The 24,619-nt window shown below is 40.1% G+C and overlaps 6 protein-coding genes across 12 annotated transcripts; 5 read left to right on the top strand and 1 right to left on the bottom strand.

The window, feature by feature from the left end:
* The first annotated feature begins 887 nt into the window (after positions 1-887).
* Positions 888-8,398, top strand: tnxba (tenascin XBa). Its single transcript, XM_018688194.2, has 15 exons — positions 888-1,379; positions 2,640-3,877; positions 3,977-4,108; positions 4,234-5,394; positions 5,546-5,668; positions 5,780-5,923; positions 6,015-6,134; positions 6,220-6,375; positions 6,478-6,590; positions 6,685-6,817; positions 6,910-7,061; positions 7,157-7,253; positions 7,353-7,514; positions 7,624-7,787; positions 7,881-8,398. Exons 2-15 carry the CDS (start codon positions 2,770-2,772, stop codon positions 7,977-7,979), a joined length of 3,864 nt encoding a protein of 1,287 aa, XP_018543710.1. The 5' UTR covers positions 888-1,379; positions 2,640-2,769; the 3' UTR covers positions 7,980-8,398.
* Positions 8,399-8,679: 281 nt separating this feature from the next.
* Positions 8,680-12,743, top strand: LOC108885898 (steroid 21-hydroxylase). 3 transcript variants are annotated; one of them, XM_018680410.2, is made up of 12 exons: positions 8,680-8,852; positions 9,066-9,254; positions 9,409-9,498; positions 9,579-9,733; positions 9,897-9,992; positions 10,256-10,366; positions 10,466-10,552; positions 10,944-11,027; positions 11,138-11,251; positions 11,326-11,492; positions 12,106-12,209; positions 12,303-12,743. In XM_018680410.2, the coding sequence occupies exons 1-12, from the start codon at positions 8,732-8,734 to the stop codon at positions 12,554-12,556; spliced, it is 1,572 nt and encodes a 523-aa protein (XP_018535926.1). In that variant the 5' UTR covers positions 8,680-8,731; the 3' UTR covers positions 12,557-12,743. The 3 variants fall into 3 exon arrangements, with proteins under 3 accessions (XP_018535926.1, XP_050932203.1, XP_018535934.1); XM_051076246.1 differs by having other exon boundaries at positions 9,132-9,254; XM_018680418.2 differs by having other exon boundaries at positions 11,326-11,497; positions 12,303-12,563.
* A 681-nt stretch (positions 12,744-13,424) lies between these two features.
* Positions 13,425-17,022, top strand: LOC108890996 (uncharacterized). The gene is made up of 8 exons (XM_018688102.2): positions 13,425-13,567; positions 13,909-14,190; positions 14,282-14,566; positions 14,647-14,931; positions 15,030-15,290; positions 15,408-15,512; positions 15,632-15,657; positions 15,774-17,022. Exons 1-8 carry the CDS (start codon positions 13,468-13,470, stop codon positions 15,891-15,893), a joined length of 1,464 nt encoding a protein of 487 aa, XP_018543618.1. The 5' UTR covers positions 13,425-13,467; the 3' UTR covers positions 15,894-17,022.
* LOC108891034 (uncharacterized) lies at positions 15,993-21,552 on the bottom strand. Of its 4 annotated transcripts, XM_018688161.2 has the most exons (8): positions 18,108-18,765; positions 17,432-17,755; positions 17,071-17,346; positions 16,937-16,993; positions 16,657-16,836; positions 16,507-16,563; positions 16,354-16,416; positions 15,993-16,267 (listed from the first exon to the last, which is right to left on the bottom strand). In XM_018688161.2, the coding sequence occupies exons 1-8, from the start codon at positions 18,172-18,174 to the stop codon at positions 16,257-16,259; spliced, it is 1,035 nt and encodes a 344-aa protein (XP_018543677.1). In that variant the 5' UTR covers positions 18,175-18,765; the 3' UTR covers positions 15,993-16,256. The 4 variants fall into 4 exon arrangements, 3 of the variants coding, with proteins under 3 accessions (XP_018543677.1, XP_018543666.1, XP_018543661.1); XR_001962232.2 differs by having other exon boundaries at positions 16,354-16,563; XM_018688150.2 differs by adding an exon at positions 21,424-21,552 and having other exon boundaries at positions 15,993-16,563; positions 18,108-18,507.
* Positions 18,904-20,624, top strand: LOC108891060 (allograft inflammatory factor 1). Its single transcript, XM_018688186.2, has 6 exons — positions 18,904-19,065; positions 19,232-19,293; positions 19,461-19,527; positions 19,629-19,670; positions 19,815-19,980; positions 20,325-20,624. The coding sequence occupies exons 1-6, from the start codon at positions 18,930-18,932 to the stop codon at positions 20,410-20,412; spliced, it is 561 nt and encodes a 186-aa protein (XP_018543702.1). The 5' UTR covers positions 18,904-18,929; the 3' UTR covers positions 20,413-20,624.
* Positions 20,973-24,164, top strand: LOC108891052 (casein kinase II subunit beta). 2 transcript variants are annotated; one of them, XM_018688175.2, is made up of 7 exons: positions 20,973-21,088; positions 21,491-21,566; positions 22,752-22,854; positions 22,939-23,054; positions 23,151-23,226; positions 23,326-23,515; positions 23,876-24,164. In XM_018688175.2, exons 2-7 carry the CDS (start codon positions 21,495-21,497, stop codon positions 23,964-23,966), a joined length of 648 nt encoding a protein of 215 aa, XP_018543691.1. In that variant the 5' UTR covers positions 20,973-21,088; positions 21,491-21,494; the 3' UTR covers positions 23,967-24,164. The 2 variants fall into 2 exon arrangements, with proteins under 2 accessions (XP_018543691.1, XP_050931895.1); XM_051075938.1 differs by lacking the exon at positions 20,973-21,088 and adding an exon at positions 21,183-21,248.
* Positions 24,165-24,619: the final 455 nt, after the last annotated feature.

The following is a 24,619-nucleotide window of genomic DNA, read 5'->3' on the forward strand; positions in this document are numbered from 1 at the left end:
TAGAGAGTGAGTATATGTAACAGTAATGGAATATGAAAGAGCTGTTTCTTCAGCATTAGTGTCACACCTGTTATGCAAACTAGTTTTGCATGCTAATCTACAGATTTGTTTTTACCACACACACACAGACAGTACAGCAAAAAAAAAAAAAAAAAAAAACACAATTAATATAGTCCTAATATATTTATCAATATCCTTAAAAGCAAGGTCATGACACGTATGAGTGATGTTACCAGTCATTGGATTTGAGATGCATTGGTTGAATACACTGACACTGCAATGTCTGTTGTAGGATAATTCATAGAAAATAAATAAATAGGTAAAATAAATTAATGTATTGCCAATATATAATTTTTCATAAAATAGCTGAATTGGTGTTGGTGTGTCATTCAATGTTGCATTTATAAAAAGCTTCAGTGATCTAAACTTTTGTTTTTGTTCTCCTGTAAAATTAGGAAAATGTCACTTATGCCCTATTTGCTCTGGACCCTTGATATACTTGTCTTCATGTGGTTTATAAAAGGTGGGATGGTGGGTGGCCATTTGGTCAGAGATGCAGTGCCTTCACAGAGCATTCCTTAAATCTGGTGGATATTTGGTCACTTACATAACTCCCACGTAGTTACATCTCATTACTCCCAACAAACAGCCAATTCATATAGCGAGAGGTTCTTGTCCCCCAGAGTCAGCACTGAATACCTGCAGTGTTATGCTATGTATTCCAGCTGAATCATGATTCTCGGACCGGGGCTTTATTCAATCACAGACTGTGTCTAGGTGTTAGCAATGTCTGGAATAAGTCAAGTTACATATAGCAGACAGTGAAATGATTGTCATGAGCCATGAAAAGCTGAAACATGCATGCTATTTTTGTGTTGCACATAACAACACAAAAAATATCCTAATGTCCTACAATGTACTGTTCATGATTTGAGACCCATCAATCTAAAATCTGATCAAATTAGAAGTTACACACAAACATTATTTTATTTCAAACAGATTTGTTAAATCTAATAAACCTCTTACTTATCCATTAAAATATATGTTAAACACAAGAAAAATGTGATCTTCCCCTGTAGCAGAATACAAGAGAGTAGTTGATCATATGATACACAAATCTGTGTAAAAATGTCAGTCTTTTTGTAAGTCCAATACAAATATTTTCCATGGTGGCTGAGAGAGTGGGACCACTAGGCGTGGAAGAGGGGGGGTCCTTAAGTAGGAGCAGACTTTATCACTCTCCTCCTTTCTAGTGGTGGTCCTTTCTCTCACCTCTTTCCTCCCTGATCATATCCAGCAAGTCTGTGTGAGCTTTTTCAATCAGATGGAGGGAGCAGCACAAAGACAGAGATAAAGCCAAGAACAAAATCATTGCTCTGGTAAGTAATTTATTTTCCATGTAATTATTGGGATCTCAGAAAACTAACTGCAGTCATTTGAATGAATGGACTCCACTGAATACTCCACTTCGATTTCTGATAGTATTCCTTTAAATAACAATGCCTTAATTGAGCATAGTAAAATCTGTTTTCAAAGTTGTGACTGATAAAATGTCATGCTGGTGTTAAATATGGTGTTTTAGCTGCAGAAAAACTTAAATACTAGTTGCAGTAAGTGGGGGAATATGACATTTATTTAGTATTTTTCAGTGTGCACACATAAGGTAACACACAAGGTAACATTGGTATAACTGCAGTAATAACTAGAATTTGTCTGAAAGTCAACTATGTTTCATTCTATGAAAATTAATGCTATATGAGCACCCGCTAATTTTGTTAATATTGCAGTCACATAATGAATAAATCTATGCTCTTCCCTGTAACATTCAAAAATTGGCTTGCTGTGAAGCAAAGTATCCAAATGTGTTTACCTGCTGCATGATTTATTTGATTTTCTACAGATTTAAGGCCAAGACTGGACATATTTTTCTTAGTGGTTTTATGGGTTATGGGTGCAGCAGATTATGTAACCTTCTGTATAGTGAAAGACATACAGTACCCCACAGTTCTATACAATGACGCTCTGTCACCACTCTGCATAGTCTCTCCAACAGACTCTCTGGATTTCCCGCTCAAGTCACCTTCTTCCTTCCTGTTCCGAATCTGCTAATTTAGATTTTACTTGGTTTGGCAAGCCACTGAATTAACTATTATGGTGGAGTGGAACACTGCTGCAGTTTTTCAATTTGTATGTGTTTTTTCTTTACTTTTGAAAGTTTGCCAGCGTGCACGGTTTAAAAACATTTAGCATGTAATTCTTTAATAAAATTTATGTTTCGTTTGTGGAATTAAAAACCATGTCAGCTCTGTGATATTTTCCCATGCTGACTCAATTTTTCCCCCATCACTGATGATGTAAAATTGGATTAAGAAAATTCAATAAATAGTTTCAGGTATGTAGCTAAGGCAAGGCTGTTTCTTGTCAGGTCACTCTCAAGCAAGGCATGAAACCTGAAATTGCTTCAAATGTAGCTTTTTAGTATCCAGTTAAAGTGGAAGCTAGGGAGCTTAGAAGTGTGAATAGGAACTCTGTGAATGTAAAACTAGCCAGTGCTGGAAAAAAGGTATAAAATGATTTGGCACAAAGCTTCCTGCATTGAACTAAGTCATAATTCAGCTCTTTCATTTTTTCATTTCTAGGAGAGACCTGGCAAATTCCCCTCTACAGTTGGTCACAGAAATATAGAGGAAGGAGTTCATAATTTTACAGTAACATACATACAGATCCTCCAAAGGCAATACCATTGCTGGCTACTGCTACTGGCTCAAAATGCTGTTTACTTTAGGACTTCTCCTCCTTCTCACCCCATTTCCCTCCTTTCAAACCACGACCAATGAGAAGAGAGACTCCACAGGAAGCGATGTGACCAAACCCAATGCCGTTTTCACCCTTTCAAAACCAAAAACCACTTCTACTCTTGCCAAACAGGCCATTCGCCCCACCCTAAAGCCAAACACAGTCAATCAGACAGTTTTACCGACTCCAGCTGCAAACCAAAAACCTCCAACAGTCAACGTTACAGTGACCACCAAAAGCAAGGCCAGCCCAGCAGTAATTCAAACCACTCTGTCGGCAGCAGTAAAGCCTGCTGCAGCCAGTGGAACCATCACCAACAAAGACAAGCACACAGTTGCAGTCAATCAGACAGCTTTAGCTAAATCTCCAGCCAGTGAAGTGAAGGCTAGCAAAGACAAGCCTGCCCCCACTGGAGCTCCAAATGCTCAGTCAACATCCTCAAAGTCTGCTTCAGCCAGCGGTGCTAAAACCACCAAAGACAAACTCCAACCTTTGGTCAATCAGACGGTTTCAGTGAAATCCCCTTCAACCAGTGATGGGAAGACTGCCAAAGAGAAGCCTGCCCCCACCGTGGTTCAAAATGTTCAGTCAACATCCACAAAGTCTACTCCTGCCAGTGGCGCTAAAACCACCAAAAACAAGCCCACAGCCTCTGTCAATCAGACTGTTGTAGCAAAGACTCCCTCCACAAGTGATGTGAAAAACTCCAAAGACAAGCCTTCCCCCAACACAGCTCAAACTTCAACACCCACAAAAACCGCTACAGCTAGTAGTTCTGTGGCAGACAAAGATAAGGTCACAGCCTCCGCCAATCGGACTGCTGTAATCAAGACTCCCACCACCATCACCAAAGAAAAGCCTGCCCCTTCACAACCAATCAAGGTGGTGATCAGTGATGGATGTGACTCAAGCAAAACCAAGGAGCAGGAGCTGAAGTTGAAGCCCGGCGCTCCTCTGGTGATGACGCATAAGATCAGCCTGTTGCCCGGTGGCTGCACTGGGGGATGTGAGGCTGAGATGGCTGCACTGAAAGGAAGAGTGGCCCGACTGGAAAGAGAGATGTCCCTTCTAAAAGATAAATGTATGCATGATTCAGTCATATTCATCACATTATTATATTTGACACAGTGCATTAAAGATGTGGAGTTAACAATACTCAACAATGTTTGTTGCTTCCCAGGTCCATGTTCTGCAAATTGTCCAGATGACTGTAGCGGTAACGGAGAATGTGAGAAGGGGAAATGTGTCTGCCATCAGGGATTTGTAGGTCCAGACTGCAGTAAGTGCGCCCAAGGAACCGAGTGTAATAAAAGTAAGTGCTGTTTGGATGTGGTGGCATTAGAGATTAATTATTTTTAAGTGAGAGAGAATTATTTTTATATTCTGACTAATACTTAATTTTTTACTTTGATCTCAATGTCTACTCTGAAATTTCAGAAGCAACCAAAGGCAAAGCCAAGGAAACAGTGGAGACAGTGACCCCTCAGAAAAAGGACCAAAAGAATGAGCCAGAAGCCAAAGAGTATGACAGCAAATCCAGGGTGGCCACTACTGCTAAACCTGGTCTTGTTAAAACACAAGCAAAACAAGAAGCTTCTGTTAAGAAAGTAACTATAAAAGGTTCCTCAAGTACCACACAGACCAGTCGACCAACTGTTGGTCAAGTTCTCCTGAAGCATGAGGGAAAAAAGCAAGAAGAGGCCCGCAAAGGCAAAACAACAGTCCTGACCTCTAAAAAGGTTATCCAAAAAACTGACCTCAAAGTTCTTAAGGAGGGAACTGCCAGTAAAATGTACCCTAAATCTGATCAACTGAAAGATGAACCTCACACTAATGTAACCCAAGTTAATGTGAAGAAATCCAATGGCACGGCTAAAATTGTGACCATTCTGTCCAAGAGCATGGGAACAAACAAAACCAGAACAGGAAAGGAGACCTTGGAGCAGTCCACACTGGCTGAGAAGAATGTTACGCAATCATCTGGACATAAACGCATTAAGACGGTTAAAGTAGATACTGTAAATGTGCAATCTGTACAGGACAACAGAAACACTGAAGCTGGGAAAGGGAAAGTTACACAGAGGAGTCAGTATGTGGTGAATACAACCATTGCCACGACACCAGACGAGGCTCGAGCTCTGCAGAACAAAACAAGTATCCATGGCTCTGGGACGAGCAGGAGGATGGGTGGATCTGGATTAGGTTCTGTGAAGGTTGTGAACATCTCCTCCTATAGCTTCACCATCACATGGTCAGCACCACAAGGGATGTTCAAGAACTTCACTGTAATCAGAAGAGAGCCACGGGCAGAGGGCGATGAAGATGACCATGAGGAGTTTGAAGAGGAAGCTCAGGAAGGAGCTAAGAACACAGCTGAGGTCCAGGTACAGACTGAAAACACTAACACAACTGTCTCTTCTGGTAAAACTGTTGGATCAAGAGGTAAAGCTGAAACCAAGAGGATCTCCATGGTGGTCCCTGGCAATGTACGCTCTGTGGAATTCAGTAACCTTCGAGCAAACACCCGCTATGTCCTGCACATATATGGTACTGCAGCTGAGAGAAGATCAAAGATTCACAGAGTTACTGCAGTTACAGGTAATTTAAGCTGTACCACATTTGTTATTTATACATAATTCCTCCACTGCTACCAGGAACACCATCAGCATTGGGAGCAGTTAATACAGCATAAATTCAAGGATGTCTGACAGAAAATGTGAATAAAAATCCCCTTGTTTTCTCTCACTAGGTCCTGAACCAGCCACAGAGATGGTTTTCAGCAACGTAACAGAGTCTTCTCTCACTGTGTCCTGGTCCAAACCAAAGACCACATTCACAGGCTTCAGGATTACATACACCAACATTGTCACAGGTATATCAAAGTCTATTATTAGCTAGTGTAATCGTCTTGTTTAACATCAGCCAATGTGGATCTTTTATTGGGAGTGTTTTAATGTGATATTTATATGACGTGTCCTGCCAGGTGAGAGTCACTTCGTGGTCATGGACTCTCAGCAGTCTTACCTGGTTCTGTCAAAGTTGTCTGCTGGAACCTCCTACATTATCTCTGTAACTACTACACAAGGCAGAGCCCAGAGTGATGCCCTTGTGTCCGTTATCACCACAGGTACACACAGTCACTGTTATGCACAGCTAGTTTTTTGTCTTGGAATGTGAAAACAGCAATAAACATGCTATGGATTGTCTCTCGACTGCAGTGCCTGCCCCTCCAACACATCTTCAAGTTGTCAATGTGACAGATACCAGAGCTGTGCTACAATGGACACCCAGTCTAGGGAAAGTAGACCGCTTCATCATCAGCTATGAATCCTCCAAGAGTGAGTGTGTCAACATTAGCCTAATGACTGATGACATAGTGCTAATGACTACGCTAAGTGTTATTAATTGTCCGTCTTGCCACAGCTCCTAACGTGACAGTGACAGTGATGCTGTCTGGAAATTTAATGGAGCACCAGCTGAGAGGTCTGCAGAGAGGCACCTTGTACACAGTCAAAGTCTTGAGCCAGAAGGACAGCCTCCAGAGTATGGCTATCTCAACAACATTTACTACTGCTAATGGTGAGTAGACAGGGGAAAAATAAAGTCAGTGTTGTTTATTTGCTAAAGGCTGTAGAATTTATCTACAAAGTGTGTAAACTAAGTGCTTTTTGTGTCCCTCAGTGGTTAAAGCCAGCGAGGTGGGTGCTCGCTCTGCAGTGATAGCATGGAAAACCATCACTGTTGTTTATCACAGCTACAGAGTGATCTATCAGGTAGCAGGGGAAGAGACAAAGGTGAATAATATTCCTCCATCACTGGAGCATACAATACAAACAAAGCCTTACAGAAGTGTCTGAGCAATTAAGTGTGCATTTGTTTCTGCATTAGGAAGTGATCCTCGACCCTACCATCACAGAGTATAAGCTGACAGGGCTGCTGCCCATGTCACGTTATATAGTTCTGGTACAAGGCGAGAGAGATGGACACTACACATCTATTGTCACCACAGAATTCATCACAGGTAATACATGTAAAGTAAATACAACCCCATTATTACCCCATTATTACTCATTAGTTTATCATCCAACTAATGCTTTTCCCCCTATTTTTTAGGTAAACTACGATTCCCATTCCCCACTGAGTGCTCTCAGGAGCTGTTGAATGGAGCTCTGCAGTCAGGAGAGGTGGATATCTACCCTCAAGGAAAAGAGGGACAAGCTGTAAGAGTCTATTGTGACATGGAGACTGATGGAGGCGGCTGGACGGTGAGACAAACTGCTGTCCCTTGAGTGAAACTTAGCATTTAAGAAAAGGCAGAATGGGTTTAGATTGTAGCCAATAATCTGGTGTGTGTTTCTAGGTGTTCCAAAGGAGGATGAATGGAAAGACAGACTTCTACAGAACCTGGAGTGAATACAGTGCTGGCTTTGGAAACCTGAGTGAAGAGTTCTGGCTTGGTAAAGTTGGAACAAATGATTGTTACTCTCACATCAGCATCAAAATATTATTCAGTGACTCAGCCTAATCTAGGTACTCTTTCATCCTACCTACATCAGGAAATGAACTTCTTCACAACCTGACCAGTATTGGCCCTGTGAGCCTAAGAGTGGACATGCGATCTGGAAATGACACGGCTTACGCTCACTACGCCAACTTCACTGTCGATTCAGAGGAGAAGCACTACACTCTCACCATGTCTGGCTACACAGGAACTGCAGGTGAAAACTGTATAAAGTTTGAATTTTCCTGAACATGTGCAGTATGTGCTACATTATACAGTAACTGACTGGCAATTCATACTGCAATGTCGCTGTATTACTCTGTCAGGTGACTCTATGAGGTACCATAATGGGCGTCCATTCTCAACCCGGGACAAGGATCCAGACACTCTGGGGCTCCACTGCGCCAGGGCCTACATGGGAGGCTGGTGGTACAAGAACTGCTACAAGGCCAACCTCAACGGTCTTTATGGCATCAACAGTAATAATCAGGTATGATTTATCTCTGTTGAGTCACAGTTTTATCTTTTGTGATACAGTACACTGACCAAATACTGCCACATTTCTCATTCTGTTCTGAAACAGGGAGTAGTCTGGATAGACTGGAAAGGTAAAGACTCCTCCATTCCATTCACTGAGATGAAGTTCAGACCATCCAGGTTCTCCCCTGCAACTCATGGTTAAGAATACACCAGCCTTCATGGGCTCTCCAACTGGAAAACCTTATACCTGACACAGAATTAGAGCACCAGAAGTCCAGAGGAGGGTGGATCTTCTTGCTGCATGTCACTTTCCAACTGAAATTGCATGTGCAGTGGTTTTGATAGCTTTAATGACAGCTATTGGTACATTTGATTCAATGTGTAAGATTTTTTTTCTGAACTGTTTTTTTTTTTTTTGAGGAAATATAGAAAAAGAGTGAAGAAAGGTTTTTAATTGCAACTTTTTGTATATGGTTCTGCCTGACCCGTCCATTTCAACACAGTTTTATTTTAACTCTAATACCTTCTCGTGCACTGCCATGCCATGGTGTGCCACCCCACTACTACTGTAATTAAATATGCACTGTCTCACTCCATTGGAATAAATGTGGCTAATGTGGGTCTGAAGTGTCGTTTTTGTTTTTTTTTTCATTTTGTAATTTCCCCATGACTCTTAATTCTACAAGATAAACAAACTCCAATGTGACTGACTGCCCATGTCAACTGCAATGTGTTGTCTTGCCCTTCAGCAAGGCCCAGCCATGTTTATCAGGCTGATGTGTTGCATTCATCTCATAATCAGATATCTTGACCTAAAAAATATTTAGATGTCCTTGATTTTTAGTAAAAACACCAACAAGCTGACATGCTAGAAGACTGTAGAGACGACTATAAATGGGACCAGCAGTGCTATGACCAGCTTTCTGAAGTGGGACACCAGCGAGGAGCCACGAAATGGCTATAGAAATATCAGTGATCAGTGTGGGAGCTGTGTTCCTAGTTGTGCTGCTATTGATGGTACTGAGCTGCTTTTCTGATCGGAGAGACAAATCTGTACAGGGAGATCCCAAGGGAAGTAAGTCTACAGGTTAATATATGTGTATATGTATATATGTTGGTTTTAATATAGCTTCATGAAAATATAATGAATAATGACTGGAACCCTTATTCCACATGAATAATACAATTCAAGAGCTTGATTATTGGTCAAATAGGTTTATATAATGTGTTATCATCCCCTCTCTATCTCTATCTATCTCTAACTTCTGTCTTTTCTAACTCGATCTAGCTCAATCTGGACTTCTGCACTGTCTGTATCAGTATCTTTCCCGCTCCCCATCTCCCTCCCTCCCAGGTCCTCCTAGCCGCTTCCTCATCGGCAACATGATGGAGCTGACGCATGATCATCTCCCAATTCACCTGACCAATTTGGCACAACGTTATGGAAACATTTACCGGCTGAATTGTGGAAACACAAGTAACCATCCCATTTCAGATTCAGATTCAGATATATTATCATATCACATGCTCATATAAAAAAACAAGCAAGTCAACACTTTGGAAAATGTTATTGCAGACAGCAAGGTTCTGATGACCACCACACTAAACCTCTATTATCTTTTTCCCCCCAGCCATGGTGGTACTTAATAGTGGTGAAGTTATAAGAGAAGCTTTGGTGAAGAAATGGTCTGACTTTGCTGGGAGACCAATTTCATACACCGGTAAAGTTTGTTTTCCCAAAATAGCAGGCATGATTAGTGGGTCACTGTGTGTACTTATAACCTCTACTTACTTGTATCAGGTGATATTGTGTCTGGGGGAGGGCGCTCAATCTCTCTGGGGGACTATAATGAGGAGTGGAGGGCGCATCGTCGCCTCGTACACAGTGCTCTGCAGCGCTGCTGCCAGAAGTCTCTGCACGACGTCATCGAGAGACAGGCACTGCATCTGCGAAAGGTACAGACGACAAGAGGAACAGATTGTACATCAGCAGACAATAACAGTGCCTTATCTAAAAACCATGATGGCCTGCAATGAGATAGCACAAAGCAAATCAAATGTTAGGGTATTTCCAAAGTGGCCACATGAAAGGATAAAGTGTGGTTTGTTCACTTGTTAGGTTTTGATGGACTATAAAGACAGAGCTGTAGATCTCTCAGAGGATTTCACAGTGGCAGCCAGCAATGTCATCACCACATTGGCCTTTGGAAAGGAAGTGAGTATCTCTCCTCCTGCAGCTCACTTTGTACCTCTAGGTAAATAAAAGGAGTATAACGAAATCTGCTTTTCATCAATGGACAGTTGTGGTTGCGGCAGCTTGGTTGCCTGTTTATGCAGGGGACTGGGGAATTCCACTGTTTATGTTGCTCTTTTTAGCTGCTCCCATTACATAAATGCATTCATACTGTGCTATTCGGTTACTGGACAGTGCCTTTCAGTGGCAGGACATATAAAAACATAAATCTCTGTGTTTCCCAGTACGACAAGAGTTCTTCAGAGCTGCAGCAGCTGCACTGCTGTTTGAATGAGATTGTAGCTCTGTGGGGCTCATCTTGGATTTCTGCTCTGGACTCCTTCCCGCTGCTCAGGGTCAGTAAATATTAAGCAACCTGACTGTAGATCACAGGATAGTCTAACAGTCATCTTTAGAATGGGATTTCACACAGTGTGACATCTGTTCTCTCAAAGAAATTGCCAAATCCTGTGTTTTCCCGTCTCCTGAGAGAGGTGGCCAGGAGAGATGAAATCATAAAAAAACATCTCAACAATTACAAGGTTGGTAAAAACAAATGCCAAGGCATAAAAGCTTGAAAATGTGTCATTGGTTTGAAAAATATGCAGTAAAGAGGTCTAATTATGCCAAAAAAAAAAAACAACATGCACATGAATTTACTTGTGTGCAGTAAATTCTCTCAAAACAAAACACCCAAATGTCAAAATCACTCAAATCAAATCAAGCAGTCCCAGTCATAAAATGAGAAACACTCTCCCCTAAAGCCTAATAAAAAAGAGAGACTTTTTAAAGTCTGCCTGGGCGCATTATCATAGAGCCAAAGACAGAGCAAGTATATAAAATTGATTTTCTTTGAGGATCTATTCAGAATACTTGATGAACCCCAGCTCTGCTATGTTCACTTTATCAGCTGTTATTTTGTTATCTGTGCAGTCACAAGACAAAAAAAATGAGGACGCTATCACAGGTTCCCTCCTCCAGGGCCTTGACAAACATCACAACACAGAAGATGGAGTGGTGAGTACATTTAACAGTGAATTCCAAGGGAGATCAGTTTGAAATGTGCTGGAAGCTGACTGTGGACTGAATTTAAAGGTGTCTGTATGTTATCCTCCTCCTGTCTCCAGCTCCTTACAGACACTCACGTTCACCTGGCCACCGTGGATCTTCTCATTGGGGGAACAGAGACCACTGCAGCCTGGCTGAACTGGACCGTGGCCTTCCTTTTGCACAGACCAGAGGTAGGGAGCATTTTCTACAAAAATACTTCAAAACGTGATATTTACTCACACTAAAGTTCATCTGTCCTCTTCAGGTGCAGACCAGGGTGCACGAGGAGTTGTGTACAGTACTAGAGGGACGATACCCCAAGTACAGTGACAGACACAGACTTCCTGTTCTGTGCTCTTTGATCAACGAGGTGCTCAGACTCAGGCCGGTTGCCCCGTTGGCGGTGCCACACAGAGCCATCAGAGACAGCAGGTCAGGTGAAGCTACAAGAAAAAAAAAAAAAGTATAAATGAAACAGCACACAAGAAGAGTGACTAATTGTGATTGAGATAATGTATCTATTAGTTGGAGCCTTTTGTTGATAAGGGTCCAGACTTTTTAAGGAACTGGGACAGCCTGATACACTAAAGACCAGTTTACAGATCCACATTTCTTAGTAGTGAAATACGCAGTGGAGAAACAGACAAGAGACAGCATGAGACCCACTCCTACAAATGAACAACACAATGAATAAACACTGTAAATGACCAAAACTGACTGAATTTGATGTCCTACAGAAAAAATACTGTTTTTAAATCTGCATCTGGATCCAGATCTGTAACAAAATACTATATGATGATTATTTACTGAATATGTAAAGTATGTTGCTATACTAATATACTTTATTTGAGTCATGTTGGGATCAGGTGAAGCTGTACATTAACTGGAAACACCACAGATAGTTAAGTCTTTGTCAGTGAACAGATGAAGACCACTTTATGGATATGCACTCATTTTGTGTTGCTCTGCTTTGGCTATTTTTCATATATTTTACCTGCTTTTCACTTTGAATGACGGTAAATGTATTATCCCCATGCATGTTCAGTATTGCAGGTTACTTCATCCCCAAGAACACAGTCATCATTCCTAATCTTTTTGGTGCTCACCATGACCCTGCAGTTTGGACTGACCCATACAGCTTTAAACCAGGTACTGCTCTAACTGCTGGATGAAGTGCATTCCTTTCACTTGGCTCAGCAGACCTCAAATAAAGTAGCTACTCTCTCTCTCTCTCTAATTAAGAGCGCTTTCTGGAGGGGGGAGGAGGCTCCGCTCGTGCCCTGGTCCCTTTCGGAGGGGGGGCTCGGCTCTGCCTGGGGGAGTCAGTTGCAAAAATGGAGCTCTTTCTGTTCACTGCCTACTTGCTGAGAGATTTCCAGTTCATTCCTCCAGGAAGCGAGGCCTCTCTGCCCGACCTGAGAGGAGTTGCTAGTGTTGTGCTCAAGGTCAAGTCCTACACAGTTATAGCACGACCCAGACCTGGGACTAATCCCTGAACTGCAGAGTGCGTACTGTTACTTATTGCTTAAACATTAGTGCATTTGTGTGCAAATGAATGTGTTTTTTATGTAGATGTAATTACAGAACCTTCTCATGTATGTTCATCATCAATACTTCCTCTGTTTGTTTGCAGTATTGGATATTCTGATTAAAATAGCCTGTTAATGGGCTCTTAACACAGAATTTATCTGAATCATTTATTTGATAACTGCTGACTAACTCTGCTTAGGCAAAGCAAACTGCATGATTAGTACCTGTGTTAATTACAAAGTTATATACATGTAAATAATGGTGGAGACTAGAGATTACAAGAAAGGTGAAGCAGGTCAGACATTTATCAGAAAGGAAACTGCAACCTAGAAGTCAACAGAAGGAGACCTTAAAACAACTGTATATGTAGAGCTGCATGTGACTGAAAACCAGAGTCGAAAGCTAGGGTTTCTATAGCTAACTGTGAAGTGGAACCAGTCAAATGCTAGTAATATTACAAGAGGAATGCCTGTCACAGAGTCTGACAGTACCACCTGGTGGACAAACACTGAACATGTTCCTGAAAGTGACAACCTCCCCTCAATGGAAAATGTTCAGCAGACTCATGTTATTATTCCTCACCACTGATTAAGAGACATGTCTTATAAAAATGTCTTCATCATTAATCAGATGATAGATCAGAGTGATGGCAGTTCAAAGTTTCTTAAACATGTGACACACAGAAAAAATATAACAACAGAAAAACACACAACACAGAGAACATGTGAAACATTAATAATTTGTAGAGGGGCCACAGTTTAGTATTGAATTGCTGGATTCATGGGAGGGGCTGGTCTTAAACTAAAAATGAGTTACCAAAATGTCAGTTCCTGAAAATGTAATTTTGAAAACTTCTGCAATTAGAAGATTTGGTAATATGCAGAAGGGATCCTCTGAGAGAAGGATGATTTCCTTTTTATTGCTAGGACTCTGTCTCCTTTCTCTCACATGGGCAACAGCTGGAGTTCAGTCATCTGGTAATTATGAGGTTAATCTGTTGTGTATATATTTTGGGATATGACTCATTAAGTCTATGTTTTGTGATCTTACTTACAAAATGTTCGAGTACTGCATGATGTAAAAGAAAAATTGTTAAAATGAGTATAAACATTAGTTTTAAAAAGCATTCCAGATAGACTTGATCAAAAAATGAAAATAATACTTCAATATCAGCTGTGTTTAAGGGTCACCAATATTCCACACCTTAATTTTTCAGTTCTGTCAGTGAATATTGCTCTGGTAAAGGTAAATTGGATTTTCTACAGAACCACCTAATGACTTAGAAAATGAAATGCTTCTTTATCTTCTTCTCTGACAGATCATTTGGTGGTGTTTGCCTTACCTAGAGACAGTATTACTTTGCCATGTGGCATTCCCTCCATTAGATCCTGCTCCTCTATTAACTGGACTATGGCTGGACAGTTTGGAACAGTTACTGAGGTAGTGAAGGCTGGAAAAGTGACAGCTCCAAGCTTTGACGGGCTCAGCCTGCTGAGGGACTGCTCTCTGAAGATTTATCACCCTGCACTCGACAATGCACGACTTTACTCTTGTGACAGTGGATCACTCAAGTCAGGTGTTTTGCTCCTTGTTCCTGAGAGTAAGTGAATTGTCCTGGTGTCTCAAACAATTCCTGAATAAGTTAATAACAATATCATGGTAGTCACTTTTTTTTTTTTTTCATTCACCAGTTGCTGAGAACCCAAATCCTCAGGATGGCAGGATAGAGCTTCAGTGTTTCCTCAATAATTATAAAGGACTCTTCCAATGTAACAACACAGGGATACATATCAAGTGGAGTACTGAAGATAATACACCAGTAACTGGAGACAGATTTCAAATCGAAAACCTCTCTGAATGTTTCTCTAAACTGATCATCAAGAAAAAACTGACAGACCATCACAGGAAATGGAGATGCCACATAAGTCAGAATGATGTGGTTGAAGCTACCATCAGCTATACAACAACAATAGCAGGTACAACAATTGTGCTCACTCCAAATGAATGATGTGCTTTTAAAGAGTACAAAGTGTAACCAGTGTTCCCTTTACCCCAGATGGTGTAGAGGAAGTGTTTGCAGCAGTGGGTGAGTCAGTGTCACTCTCTTGTGGCAGCACTTCCTCTCTTGGTGTCAATGCCATTGTGGAGTGGGCTGTGGGTGAAAGACCACCAACGCGTGATACCTCACCTGAAACAGGCCAATCAGAGGGACTACACATTAACAAAGACTCATCAATGTTCATTACTAAAGTGAGCACTCTGAATGCTGGGGACTACCAGTGTTCAAATTCCACTGATTGGAAAAAGGTGTTGAACAAAATCAGACTACACACCCTCGACGGTTAGTGTTAAAACTGTGCCAAAACAGAACATAGACTGTGCCACATGGTGTGTGTTTTACTGCTATTAAAACATCTCCTCTTATGTTTGTGCTTACAGTTATTTCACAGTGTGGACCAGGAGGAGAGAATCTCACCTTGACTTGTGTGTTGACCTGCACTAAAAAATGTGACCAGGACTTCAATTTAACTTGGTTTGGAAGTAGCCAAAATGGCCGACAAACTGGTTCAGTGGTTAAGAATAACTCTCTCATAAACAGGCTAATTTTTCCAGCTTGTTTGACCGGATCGGAAGAAATAACCTGCTCTGTGCAAAGAGAGGGTGCTGTGATGGCGTCAAAGAAGTGGCGCTCTGTTAAAGGTAAGTATGTATCAGGCTGTTTTTCCCTTTTTCACCCTGAATAAAGCCCACACATGAAACAAAATGCACCCTTGATTCTGAAACTGAGTTCATAGTCTGACATATGAATCTCCCCAGCTTTGCAAACACCTGCGTGGCTAGCCCTTCCTCTAGGCCTCCTGACATGTGTAGCTGCTGGGGTACTCTATGTGTACATGAAGAGGAAGCGCAACAAGGATGCAGGTACTGACTCGGTTAAGCAACCTCGCATCCAAACTGCAGCTGTCAAATAATGATGCTTTGAGAGCCTTGATAAAACATGAAGCCCGATGACTGATGTTTCCCTACATCTCTGTTTGCAGCGCATGAACAGTCAAATATTGGAATGGTAAGAGGAAGCACTTATTAAACAAAAAGATAATGGTGTTAAAAATAGAAGCTTTTTGTTTGCTGCTATATCCTAATGTAATAAATCTAGTGTTCTTCTCTAATTCTTTTCCACAGACTCATGTTTATGAGGACATTCAGGATGTTAATAATGAGGAACTACAACAGCAAAGACAATCTGACGGAGAGGCAGCCACCATCACCACTGTATATGATTTAGTACAAGCTGTAAACTAGAGCTAAACATTCCACTACTATCAAAATGGTCATCAAAATATGTTTTCCAACCTTGTTCAGTTCAGTGTCTGTGATCATTCATTATTCTGCAGACATGGGTTCAAATTGGATAAAAGACTTTATTGAAAGATTACAGTGCAAACATGTCTCCATGTCATTTAGAATAATACAGGTGATTAAATCTATTCGTACAAATAGGTTAATAAGGACGCTGTTACTTGTCTTTTCAAGACAAATTCATACTCTTAACAGCTTAGTAGATATTTGTATAATGCATAAGTGTAAGCAGGCAATCCAGGTAAGAGATCAAATGCTTCAATTTCACTGGGAAAATCTTCTTTTTCTTGAGCGGGTTGAAATTTGCTAATAATGGACTGTCAACAGAGGGGAGACACTGTTATTTGGCTATTCTGATATGATAAGAATTAAAATGTGATTTCATCATAGTTGCACTACTTACAAGTAAACATGCTTTCACCCTCAAAATGCTGGTACAGACTGTTGACTCTTTGGTTTGAGGGATCTGTGAAATAAAGTTAAAAAGCCATCAGTGAGGTTGGTGGGGTCACAGAGGCCTGACGGAAAGAGGTAATGAAAGAAACACGACGCTCACCGTACGAAGGCCCGAGGGTCACATTCTCATAAGAATCAACAGACTGCGCAAGTGCACCTGATTAACAACGAGAGAAAAAGCAACTATAATAACATTACTACACACAATGAGCAGAGGTCAAAGGTGAAAGAGCCTCTACATGGACCAGACCTCTTGCTTTCCTCTGGCTCTGCTGTGTGATTCTCTGGGTGTTATGTCTGCGGTACACGAACACTCCTATGAGTGCAGCAATTATGACGGCTCCGACGGTGACTGCAGCCACAGGCGCAATAAATGTGCCCCTGCTTTCTTCCTTCCTGTCTGCTCGTACAGTCTCACTTTTTGTCAGCGCTGAGGAAGACAGGAGAAATGTGAGCAAAAACAAAACCACAACTGACCAGAGATTAGTGATGCCAATGATTAATATGTAAAATATCAAAAGTAAACAGACCTTTCTGAGTTGTTGTTGTAATGATTGGAACTGTTGTGACCTCAACAAAGCCCTCAACTTAATAAAGGAAAAGTACATAAAAGTTATGGATAGACTCATTTGTTGCTGCAGATAATACCAAATATACATCTTACCTTGGACAAGAATTTTGATGTCGAAGCAGCGTTGGGTTTGTCCCTGTATGTAACTACATCTGTACCAACCACTGTCATTAGTACTGTCAGACAGGATAGCCAATGACGTGTCATTAATGTGAACCCTTTCAGAGTCGACAGATTGAGGCTTGCCTCCTTTTAGCACTGCCCAGAAGATATTTTGGGGTCTCTCTTGTCCTAATGTCGTGTTCACTGGGCAGTTTATTTTGATGGGTTTTCCGGGTGATATCCTCACTGCATGAAGGACTTTGCAGTCTGAAAGAAGAGGGATTAAAAAAATGCTGTGATACATGAGTAAGATTTATTTGTAAAATAAGGAGAAGAAAATGTGCAATCTTACCTTTTACTTTTAAAGATATGTTTTTGACCACAGTACAGTCCCAGCCGTAACAGATTTCACAGCTGTAGAGTCCTTCGTCAGATTTTTGTATTTTCGTCAGAAGAAGAGACATCTGTCCGCCATCAGGCCCCCATGTTGCACGTTTACTATCCTGGGATTTTTTAGGCCAGGCAAGGATAACTTCCCACTGACGGGCATCTGTGGCATACTTTGTCCATTTGACTCTGTAGCAGCTCTTTGAATCCGTTGCATTAGGATTAAAACAAGGGAGAGCTTTGTCTCCGTCTTTATAAGCTACCATATTCTCAACCTCTGGTGAGACAGCTTTGAAATAATGGCAAAAATAAATAGATAAATAAAAAGAATATAAAATGATAACCACTTTAAGAAGCACACACTGTATATCAGATGTTTAGATTGCATGTGTGAATTATCTGCCTTCGGTGTCAGAACTGTAAGGCAGATAATCCAAGATTGCACAATAAATATCATATATATAAATATATTTTACTTCAGTTATCAAATTGGTAGTTTGTGAATAAATTCAATTGTAGTTACAGTTAGTACATACCAAATAATCCTTTTGTCTACGGACTATAAAAAAAACAACTTAACATATAAGAAAAAAATATGATATTCACTGATTTAATCTGAAATTATCCAGTGACCTACTCACCTCTGCATTCTGATATGACTATTAACAGAACCAATAGCAGGAGACCCTGTGTATAACAATGAGCCATTTTCTGTGTAATGCAGCGAGTTGATAGACAAAAGCCTATTTTCTTGTAAACTTCTTTTTTGTCTCCACCTATATTTTCGGTTCTCTAAGTCACACAGAAGTCTCATCTTGAAACTACCTGCACAGTCAAACATTTGTTTTTTTCTGTCTACTTGTTTATGTGGCTAACAGTGCCATCATGTGTTAAGAAAGAGGCATTACATGAACTTGACCACTGGAGATAAGAGCATATTGGACTCGTTCAGCTCCCAACTGCAGGTCTGACTGGTTGTACTGGGCAGCTCCCAGGTGTCATATGAATGTGTATCAGTGTGTAAGTGTTGATGAGGTGTTCCTGAAAAAGAGAACCTCACTCTCAGCGAAACTTTCCTGAATAATAACATTTTTGCAACATTTTTTTTTTCAAACATGCCTCATAAGCAAATTATTTCTGCAGAGTAATGTGCACTTCGTTCTGTTAGCAAAGTTACTCCTCCTTTCTGCATCATTCTTCCTTCTTTAATTAAAATTTCAACTTATTGTCAAGCTCATAAAAATAGATAACTTTTTCACATCTCACACACTGTATGAAAGCTTATACATTTGCTCATCTTGACCATTACACAGTACATATCTTGCACGCAAACATCACTTACTGAGCAACACAGCGGTGCTTTTTCTGACCCTGTCTGGTGAAATTCTGTGAATATTATGATCTGCACCCTCCCGCTGACCTCTGTTTGCTGCAACATTAAATACAACATAGGAACCTCACTAATGCAAACTGAAACTTTGTCAGTCTACTTCCTCTTCTGGCTAGATTTACAGCAACGCCATCATAACTTTTCACGCTCTCAGTGCAGTTTTCACAGTCTCTCAGTGCTGTGCACAGAAATGGACAACAGTGCTCAAGGTTAGATTGACTTTCTTCTGCTCTGTCGGTTTGTCAGTTTTCTATCTTTATATATCGTCTGTCAGTTTAATCAGTGTAGTTAACAGAAGATATTCTTATATGTATTCTGTATTTATTAATAGATAATTTACAAGACTTCTGTAAAATGGTTGTTGGTTTCCTACAGGTGGTAAAGCATATGGTCTTCTAAAGTCTCAACAGGAAGAAAAACTCAACTCCATCAATGAGGTGTGTTGAGCTGTATTTTTATGCAAAGTGTTGTCTATAGACAAGTGGTTAGACCTGCAAACATGACACCAGTTTGATACTACAGTGAGAATTTCCCCACTGTGGGACTAATAATAATAATAATATGTCTGGCTTACTTATTTATCATTTATTTTTTACTCCACCAGGCTTTTCTCTCAGATCCCCAATATGCAGAAGAGGAAGACCTTGCCTCAAAGCTTGAAATGTTCAAAAGTGAGTACTCAATAGCTAACAAACACTCTTCAGTCAATTGTTTTATGATTTAGTGCACAGTCATAAATTTTGGAATGAGATTGTATTTGTTTGTATTACAGAAAAATACATGGAGTTCGATCTTAACGACAAAGGAGAGATAGGTAAAACTACACTGGTCACTTATATTTTTAGCAACAGTGAGCAACTGTTACTTTCAGTAGTGACGCACAACAAAGATGTCTTCACAGATTACAGATATGAGCACCGTTAACTTATTTGCTTTACTTGAATAATCGATTTCATAGATATAATGGGGCTGAAGCGAATGCTGGAAAAACTGGGACTCGCCAAGACCCACTTAGAACTGAAAAAGATGATGTCAGAGGTGGTTGGAGGGACATCGAAAGACACTATCAGCTACAATGACTTCCTGAATATGATGCTGGGGAAAAGAAATGCAATACTAAAACTGTGAGTATGAAATACTGGGCAATTCAGGGAGTGGGTGGAGAGCCAAAGTTGGGTCACAGGAGGGTTAGGGTTAACAGGAGATTAATTGCTCAAATTATTAAAAAAATAAGCAAGTGCTGGGCTTTGAAAATTATTGGTTATGTCAGTTTTAAAACCTGGAAAAAAATGTATATATATATATATATATATGTGTGTGTGTGTATATATATATATATATATATATATGTAAAAAGTATTTCAAGTACGTGAAAGAAGTCTGATGCATGTGCTGAATCCATACTGTTTAAATCTGGTTTGCAATAAAGGCTCGTAAATCAGCTGACATGTAATTTTCGTTGTTTAAGGATCTTGATGTTTGAAGGCATGGGAAAGGAACAGGAGCCGAAAAGCACTGGACCACCTCAACGCAAAACCTTTTCAGACCTGCCCTGAAAGAGCTCTCCATCCTAAATCCATTGTTTGCAAAGGACTTTGAACTGCACTAACCTGTCTGAAAGGTGCTGGTGATACAACAAAGTGTGATTGATTGACTGATTGATTTTCAGATTTAAACATCACCTAAATGCCTTAAAATCCATGTCAGTAGGGAAACAAATCTAAACATCTTGTAAAAAATGTTATTAAATAATGGAATCTTGATAAAATGCTGGTGCGTTGTCTTGTATGATTATGGCCACTGTGCATATTGACCACATTACAGGCAACTAAATCCCTTGTAAATGCTGTACCACACTCTACTTAATCTGTATAATGTGTTAAATACAAAACAGAGCCTCATGATGTAGCCTATTAAATACAGGAATATGTAGTATAGTATGTAGTAAGTAAAGGCCAACATTTTATAGGCCAACATCTAAGCATATTTAAAAGACATCAACATAACGAAACAATAAAAAGTGAATAGGAAGACATTTGTACTTTCTCCCTGTTCTTACTCAAATGGGTATAAATCAATCAACATATACATACAGTCTATGATCAACACTGACAGTCTTGCGTCATTGGGGAACTTTATTTTGAAATTTCTGATGACCGGAAGACTTATTTGTCATCGAGCGCAGACAAATTAGCCAAGCTAGCAAATTCATGTGTTAACTAATACAGAAGGGTGAGTAAGAGTGACTTACTGTAAACAGTTATATGCATGCAAGAGCCAGTACTTCTGAATACATGTTGCAGTTGCAATAATTAATTTCCACACCATCTGTTAGACGCGTTAACGCTAACCAATGCTAGCAAGCAAGCTAGCGTGTAAATCAAGAGCTAATGTAGGTAGCAGGTTGCAGACGCAAACTCAAACGGCAGATTTAAGTTCTTATACAATAAATTCACATTTCTGTCCCTGAAATAACAGTTTTAGCTTGTAGCATGTGTGATGCAATAAAATGTTAAATCTGTATTTGTAAAGTTGTCATCGCCAGAATTTGAACTGCCGGCTTTTACCTGTTAGCCAACCAGTGAGGGTGTAAGATGAGTCCTGGCTCACTACAACTCTGTTTTGGTTTGACAGGAGGATGAGCAGCTCAGAGGAGGTGTCCTGGATATCCTGGTTCTGTGGACTGAGGGGAAATGAGTTCTTCTGTGAGGTTAGTCTCTTTGACTATTTTCGTTGTTAAACTGGGGTTTAAGGGTGGGGCTTGCAACAGCCTCTTCCCCAGGCTTTATGACTGCTGAACACCTGCAGCCACCTCAGCCAACTCAAACCTATTTATACATTTAAACATTATATAATTATTACAAGTAAACGGATGTGTAGAGCTACAGAGATTAATCGCTCGACAAAAAGGTTATCAGCAATAATTCTGATAAGCTATCAGTCACTTAAACATTTGCAGATTTCAGCTTCTCAAATGTGAGGATTTACTGTTTGTGCGCAGTCCCCTGAATTAAACATCATTGAAAACGGGTGGGTAGATTACAAACTAATCTGCAATGAAGTGTGGGTGAAAATTCCTTTTTCACCTTTTCACTCACTAACTTAGTAGGGTAACCCAAGTTTTGCCACGATTTCTGTTTCTTTTTTCTATTTATTTTTTTTTAAGTTCATGAAAAGCAAGAGTGCATTCAAATTTGAACGTTTGACAAAAGGCAAATTTTTTCAATGTCTTGTTTGCTGCAGGGGTTACTTCTTTGTACTTCAGATATCAAAAATACATGTAATTTGCAGACTTTTCTATACAGCAAGCAAGTCATTTGAAGACAGTGTGAAGCAATTTTTAAACATTTTGTAGACAAAATTATTAACTGATAAATTGAGTAAGTCTCTCTTTATACTGCCCATTTGAGTTGATTTCTTCTGCTGCACTTCCTGTGTAACAGTACATCTTACATTTTTATTTCCTTCAACAAAAACTTGGAAATGGCAACTATGTTTCACACAAGTCATGTTTTTCCTATTTGCTAATATACTGTGCCATTTATTGGTTGTCTATTGAGTTCAGAGTTCCCTGTTACAGCCACTTCCTTCTGCTGTTTCCTACTAATCTGTTCCACTGAAGCACACAGAGCCTTCTCACTCAAAAAGCACCTTAGGGAGACATGTGAAAGGAAAAACACTTAAAATAAAACACTCAGAATAGTGTGGTGGATGTTGGCATCAGTGTCTAACACAATCCATCTCTACTTTTAACCCATAGCTTTCTGCAGCATCTAAGTGATCTTGTTTAAGTCTTACATAATGCTTCCACATCAGTGTGCTGTTGCAATGTGCTCTTGCAACAGAAATGAATACTATCAATTGCCATTCATTGTCTTCTGCTGCCGTGTTACAGGTTGATGAGGACTACATACAGGACAAATTTAACCTGACGGGTTTAAATGAGCAGGTGCCTCACTATCGCCAGGCTCTGGACATGATTCTGGACCTGGAGCCAGGTGAGACTATCAAGGAAGTAGCTGTGTGAAATTAGATAAAGCTGTGACAATGAGTCAGCTGAATGAGTTGGTTTTAATTGACAGATGAGGAACTTGAAGATAACCCGAACCAGAGTGACTTGATAGAGCAGGCAGCAGAGATGCTCTACGGGCTTATACACGCACGTTACATCCTCACTAACAGAGGCATTGCACAGATGGTAAGCTGTTACTTAATAACTTCAGATTCTTACATGCTGCATGACAAGAATCAGATGTGATTTCTTAGGGTTTTTTTTTTTTTGGGCACCCCCTAGCTGGAAAAGTATCAGCAAGGGGATTTTGGCTATTGCCCCAGAGTCTATTGTGAGAATCAGCCAATGCTTCCTATTGGTAAGTCTGACTTTTCTTAACCATCACATTTTTTTAAAAAAAAGATCCCCTCTGCAAGAATCTTGCAGCACCTGTGACTTTCTTTGTTGTCTGATTTAGGTTTGTCAGACATCCCAGGAGAAGCAATGGTGAAGCTTTATTGCCCAAAGTGCATGGACGTGTACACCCCTAAATCCTCCAGACACCACCACACAGATGGAGCCTATTTTGGAACAGGGTTCCCCCACATGCTGTTCATGGTGCACCCAGAGTATCGTCCAAAGCGACCAGCCAACCAGTTTGTGCCAAGGTTTGTTTGGCTTGACACCTTGTCACTTATTATTACCATTGATGTTAATTAGCATTAATGATTACATTTGCCATTTTAAATACTTTTATTAATGTTACTGCAGTGATAGGTGACCATAAGGCAGAATGGCCTCTGACCTCAGTAGGTCTGGGTATCCAATCTGGTCAGATTTATTGTTGATCTTCAATCAGATGTTTACTCATCTAAATCATTATTTTGCATGTTTGTATTGGTGCAGCTTGTTGCATTAGCATCAGTATTTAAAAAAAAAGTTTATTCAATACCTGATCTCAGATGATTTAAAAGAAATTTCTTTGTGTCCAGAAGGTGACCCTTATTTATGTGTGTGTGTTTTTTTAGGCTATATGGTTTCAAGATTCACCCAATGGCTTATCAGCTTCAACTTCAGGCTGCATCAAGTTTCAAGAGCCCCGTCAAGACAATTCGCTAGAACTCCGGTTTGACAAAGATCGTGGACTCAAAGACTTTGTAGTTTACTACTTGTTTGAAGCAATGGATTATATATTCCCAATAAATGCCAGTACAATTCTCCAAACTCACCTCTGTGTTGAGACACTTTCAGATTTATCCATTATCTTTCATTTAGTGAAACTATTTTTCTGTATTAAACATATTATCATTCCCTTAATTGATGTCATCTAATCTTTTCACATTTTCAGGTTGTTTCTCAAGAACAAAAAAGTGGCTTTAACCCAGTGGTTACAATTTGCTCTGTGGCTTAATTTGCAAGTGATTGAATGTAACAGGAAATCTTGCCACCAGCCCCCGGTTTGCCTTATCAGTGAAATGGTCAGTCAGTACTCATGAAACCTAACATTTAGGTACAGCAGATCATATTAATTTGTGCTGCAGAACGAATGTTGAAATGTGCATAAGATTTTATTCTGTTGATATGAAGGATTTTAGTTGAAAACAGCAATATTTATAAATGTGATGAGGTGCTATTTCCAAAAAACCATGTATACCAAATTAGAGGCAGGAAGTAAGAGCTCATCTGTAAAATGGACCTATGCTTGAATTCAGTTTCATTTTTACAGTGTTCAGTTTGCTTGAAATTCAGTGGCTATACTTGTGCTTGATTGT

This window comes from Lates calcarifer, linkage group LG15 (assembly GCF_001640805.2).
Source record: "Lates calcarifer isolate ASB-BC8 linkage group LG15, TLL_Latcal_v3, whole genome shotgun sequence".
NCBI classification, from domain to species: Eukaryota; Metazoa; Chordata; class Actinopteri; family Centropomidae; genus Lates; species Lates calcarifer.

Bases quoted from the DNA above. Each gene is read 5' to 3' on its own strand.
- LOC108891060 (XM_018688186.2), top strand. From the start codon at position 18,930: ATGCAAACTGAAACTTTGTCAGTCTACTTCCTCTTCTGGCTAGATTTA. The intron at 19,528-19,628 runs GTGAGTACTCAA...TTTGTATTACAG, and splicing joins AAAGCTTGAAATGTTCAAAA to AAAAATACATGGAGTTCGAT. The intron at 19,981-20,324 runs GTGAGTATGAAA...TCGTTGTTTAAG, and splicing joins AGAAATGCAATACTAAAACT to GATCTTGATGTTTGAAGGCA.
- LOC108890996 (XM_018688102.2), top strand. From the start codon at position 13,468: ATGCAGAAGGGATCCTCTGAGAGAAGGATGATTTCCTTTTTATTGCTA. The intron at 14,191-14,281 runs GTAAGTGAATTG...TTCATTCACCAG, and splicing joins TTTGCTCCTTGTTCCTGAGA to TTGCTGAGAACCCAAATCCT. The intron at 14,567-14,646 runs GTACAACAATTG...CCTTTACCCCAG, and splicing joins CTATACAACAACAATAGCAG to ATGGTGTAGAGGAAGTGTTT.
- LOC108885898 (XM_018680410.2), top strand. From the start codon at position 8,732: ATGGCTATAGAAATATCAGTGATCAGTGTGGGAGCTGTGTTCCTAGTT. The intron at 9,499-9,578 runs GTAAAGTTTGTT...TACTTGTATCAG, and splicing joins GAGACCAATTTCATACACCG to GTGATATTGTGTCTGGGGGA. The intron at 9,993-10,255 runs GTGAGTATCTCT...TGTGTTTCCCAG, and splicing joins CATTGGCCTTTGGAAAGGAA to TACGACAAGAGTTCTTCAGA.
- LOC108891034 (XM_018688150.2), bottom strand. From the start codon at position 18,174: ATGGCTCATTGTTATACACAGGGTCTCCTGCTATTGGTTCTGTTAATA. The intron at 17,756-18,107 runs GTGAGTAGGTCA...ATTATTTCAAAG, and splicing joins AGTCATATCAGAATGCAGAG to CTGTCTCACCAGAGGTTGAG. The intron at 17,347-17,431 runs GTAAGATTGCAC...CTCTTCTTTCAG, and splicing joins CATATCTTTAAAAGTAAAAG to ACTGCAAAGTCCTTCATGCA.
- LOC108891052 (XM_051075938.1), top strand. The intron at 23,227-23,325 runs GTAAGTCTGACT...TGTCTGATTTAG, and splicing joins TCAGCCAATGCTTCCTATTG to GTTTGTCAGACATCCCAGGA. The intron at 23,516-23,875 runs GTTTGTTTGGCT...GTGTTTTTTTAG, and splicing joins GCCAACCAGTTTGTGCCAAG to GCTATATGGTTTCAAGATTC.
- tnxba (XM_018688194.2), top strand. From the start codon at position 2,770: ATGCTGTTTACTTTAGGACTTCTCCTCCTTCTCACCCCATTTCCCTCC. The intron at 3,878-3,976 runs GTATGCATGATT...GTTGCTTCCCAG, and splicing joins GTCCCTTCTAAAAGATAAAT to GTCCATGTTCTGCAAATTGT. The intron at 6,818-6,909 runs GTAATACATGTA...CCTATTTTTTAG, and splicing joins CACCACAGAATTCATCACAG to GTAAACTACGATTCCCATTC.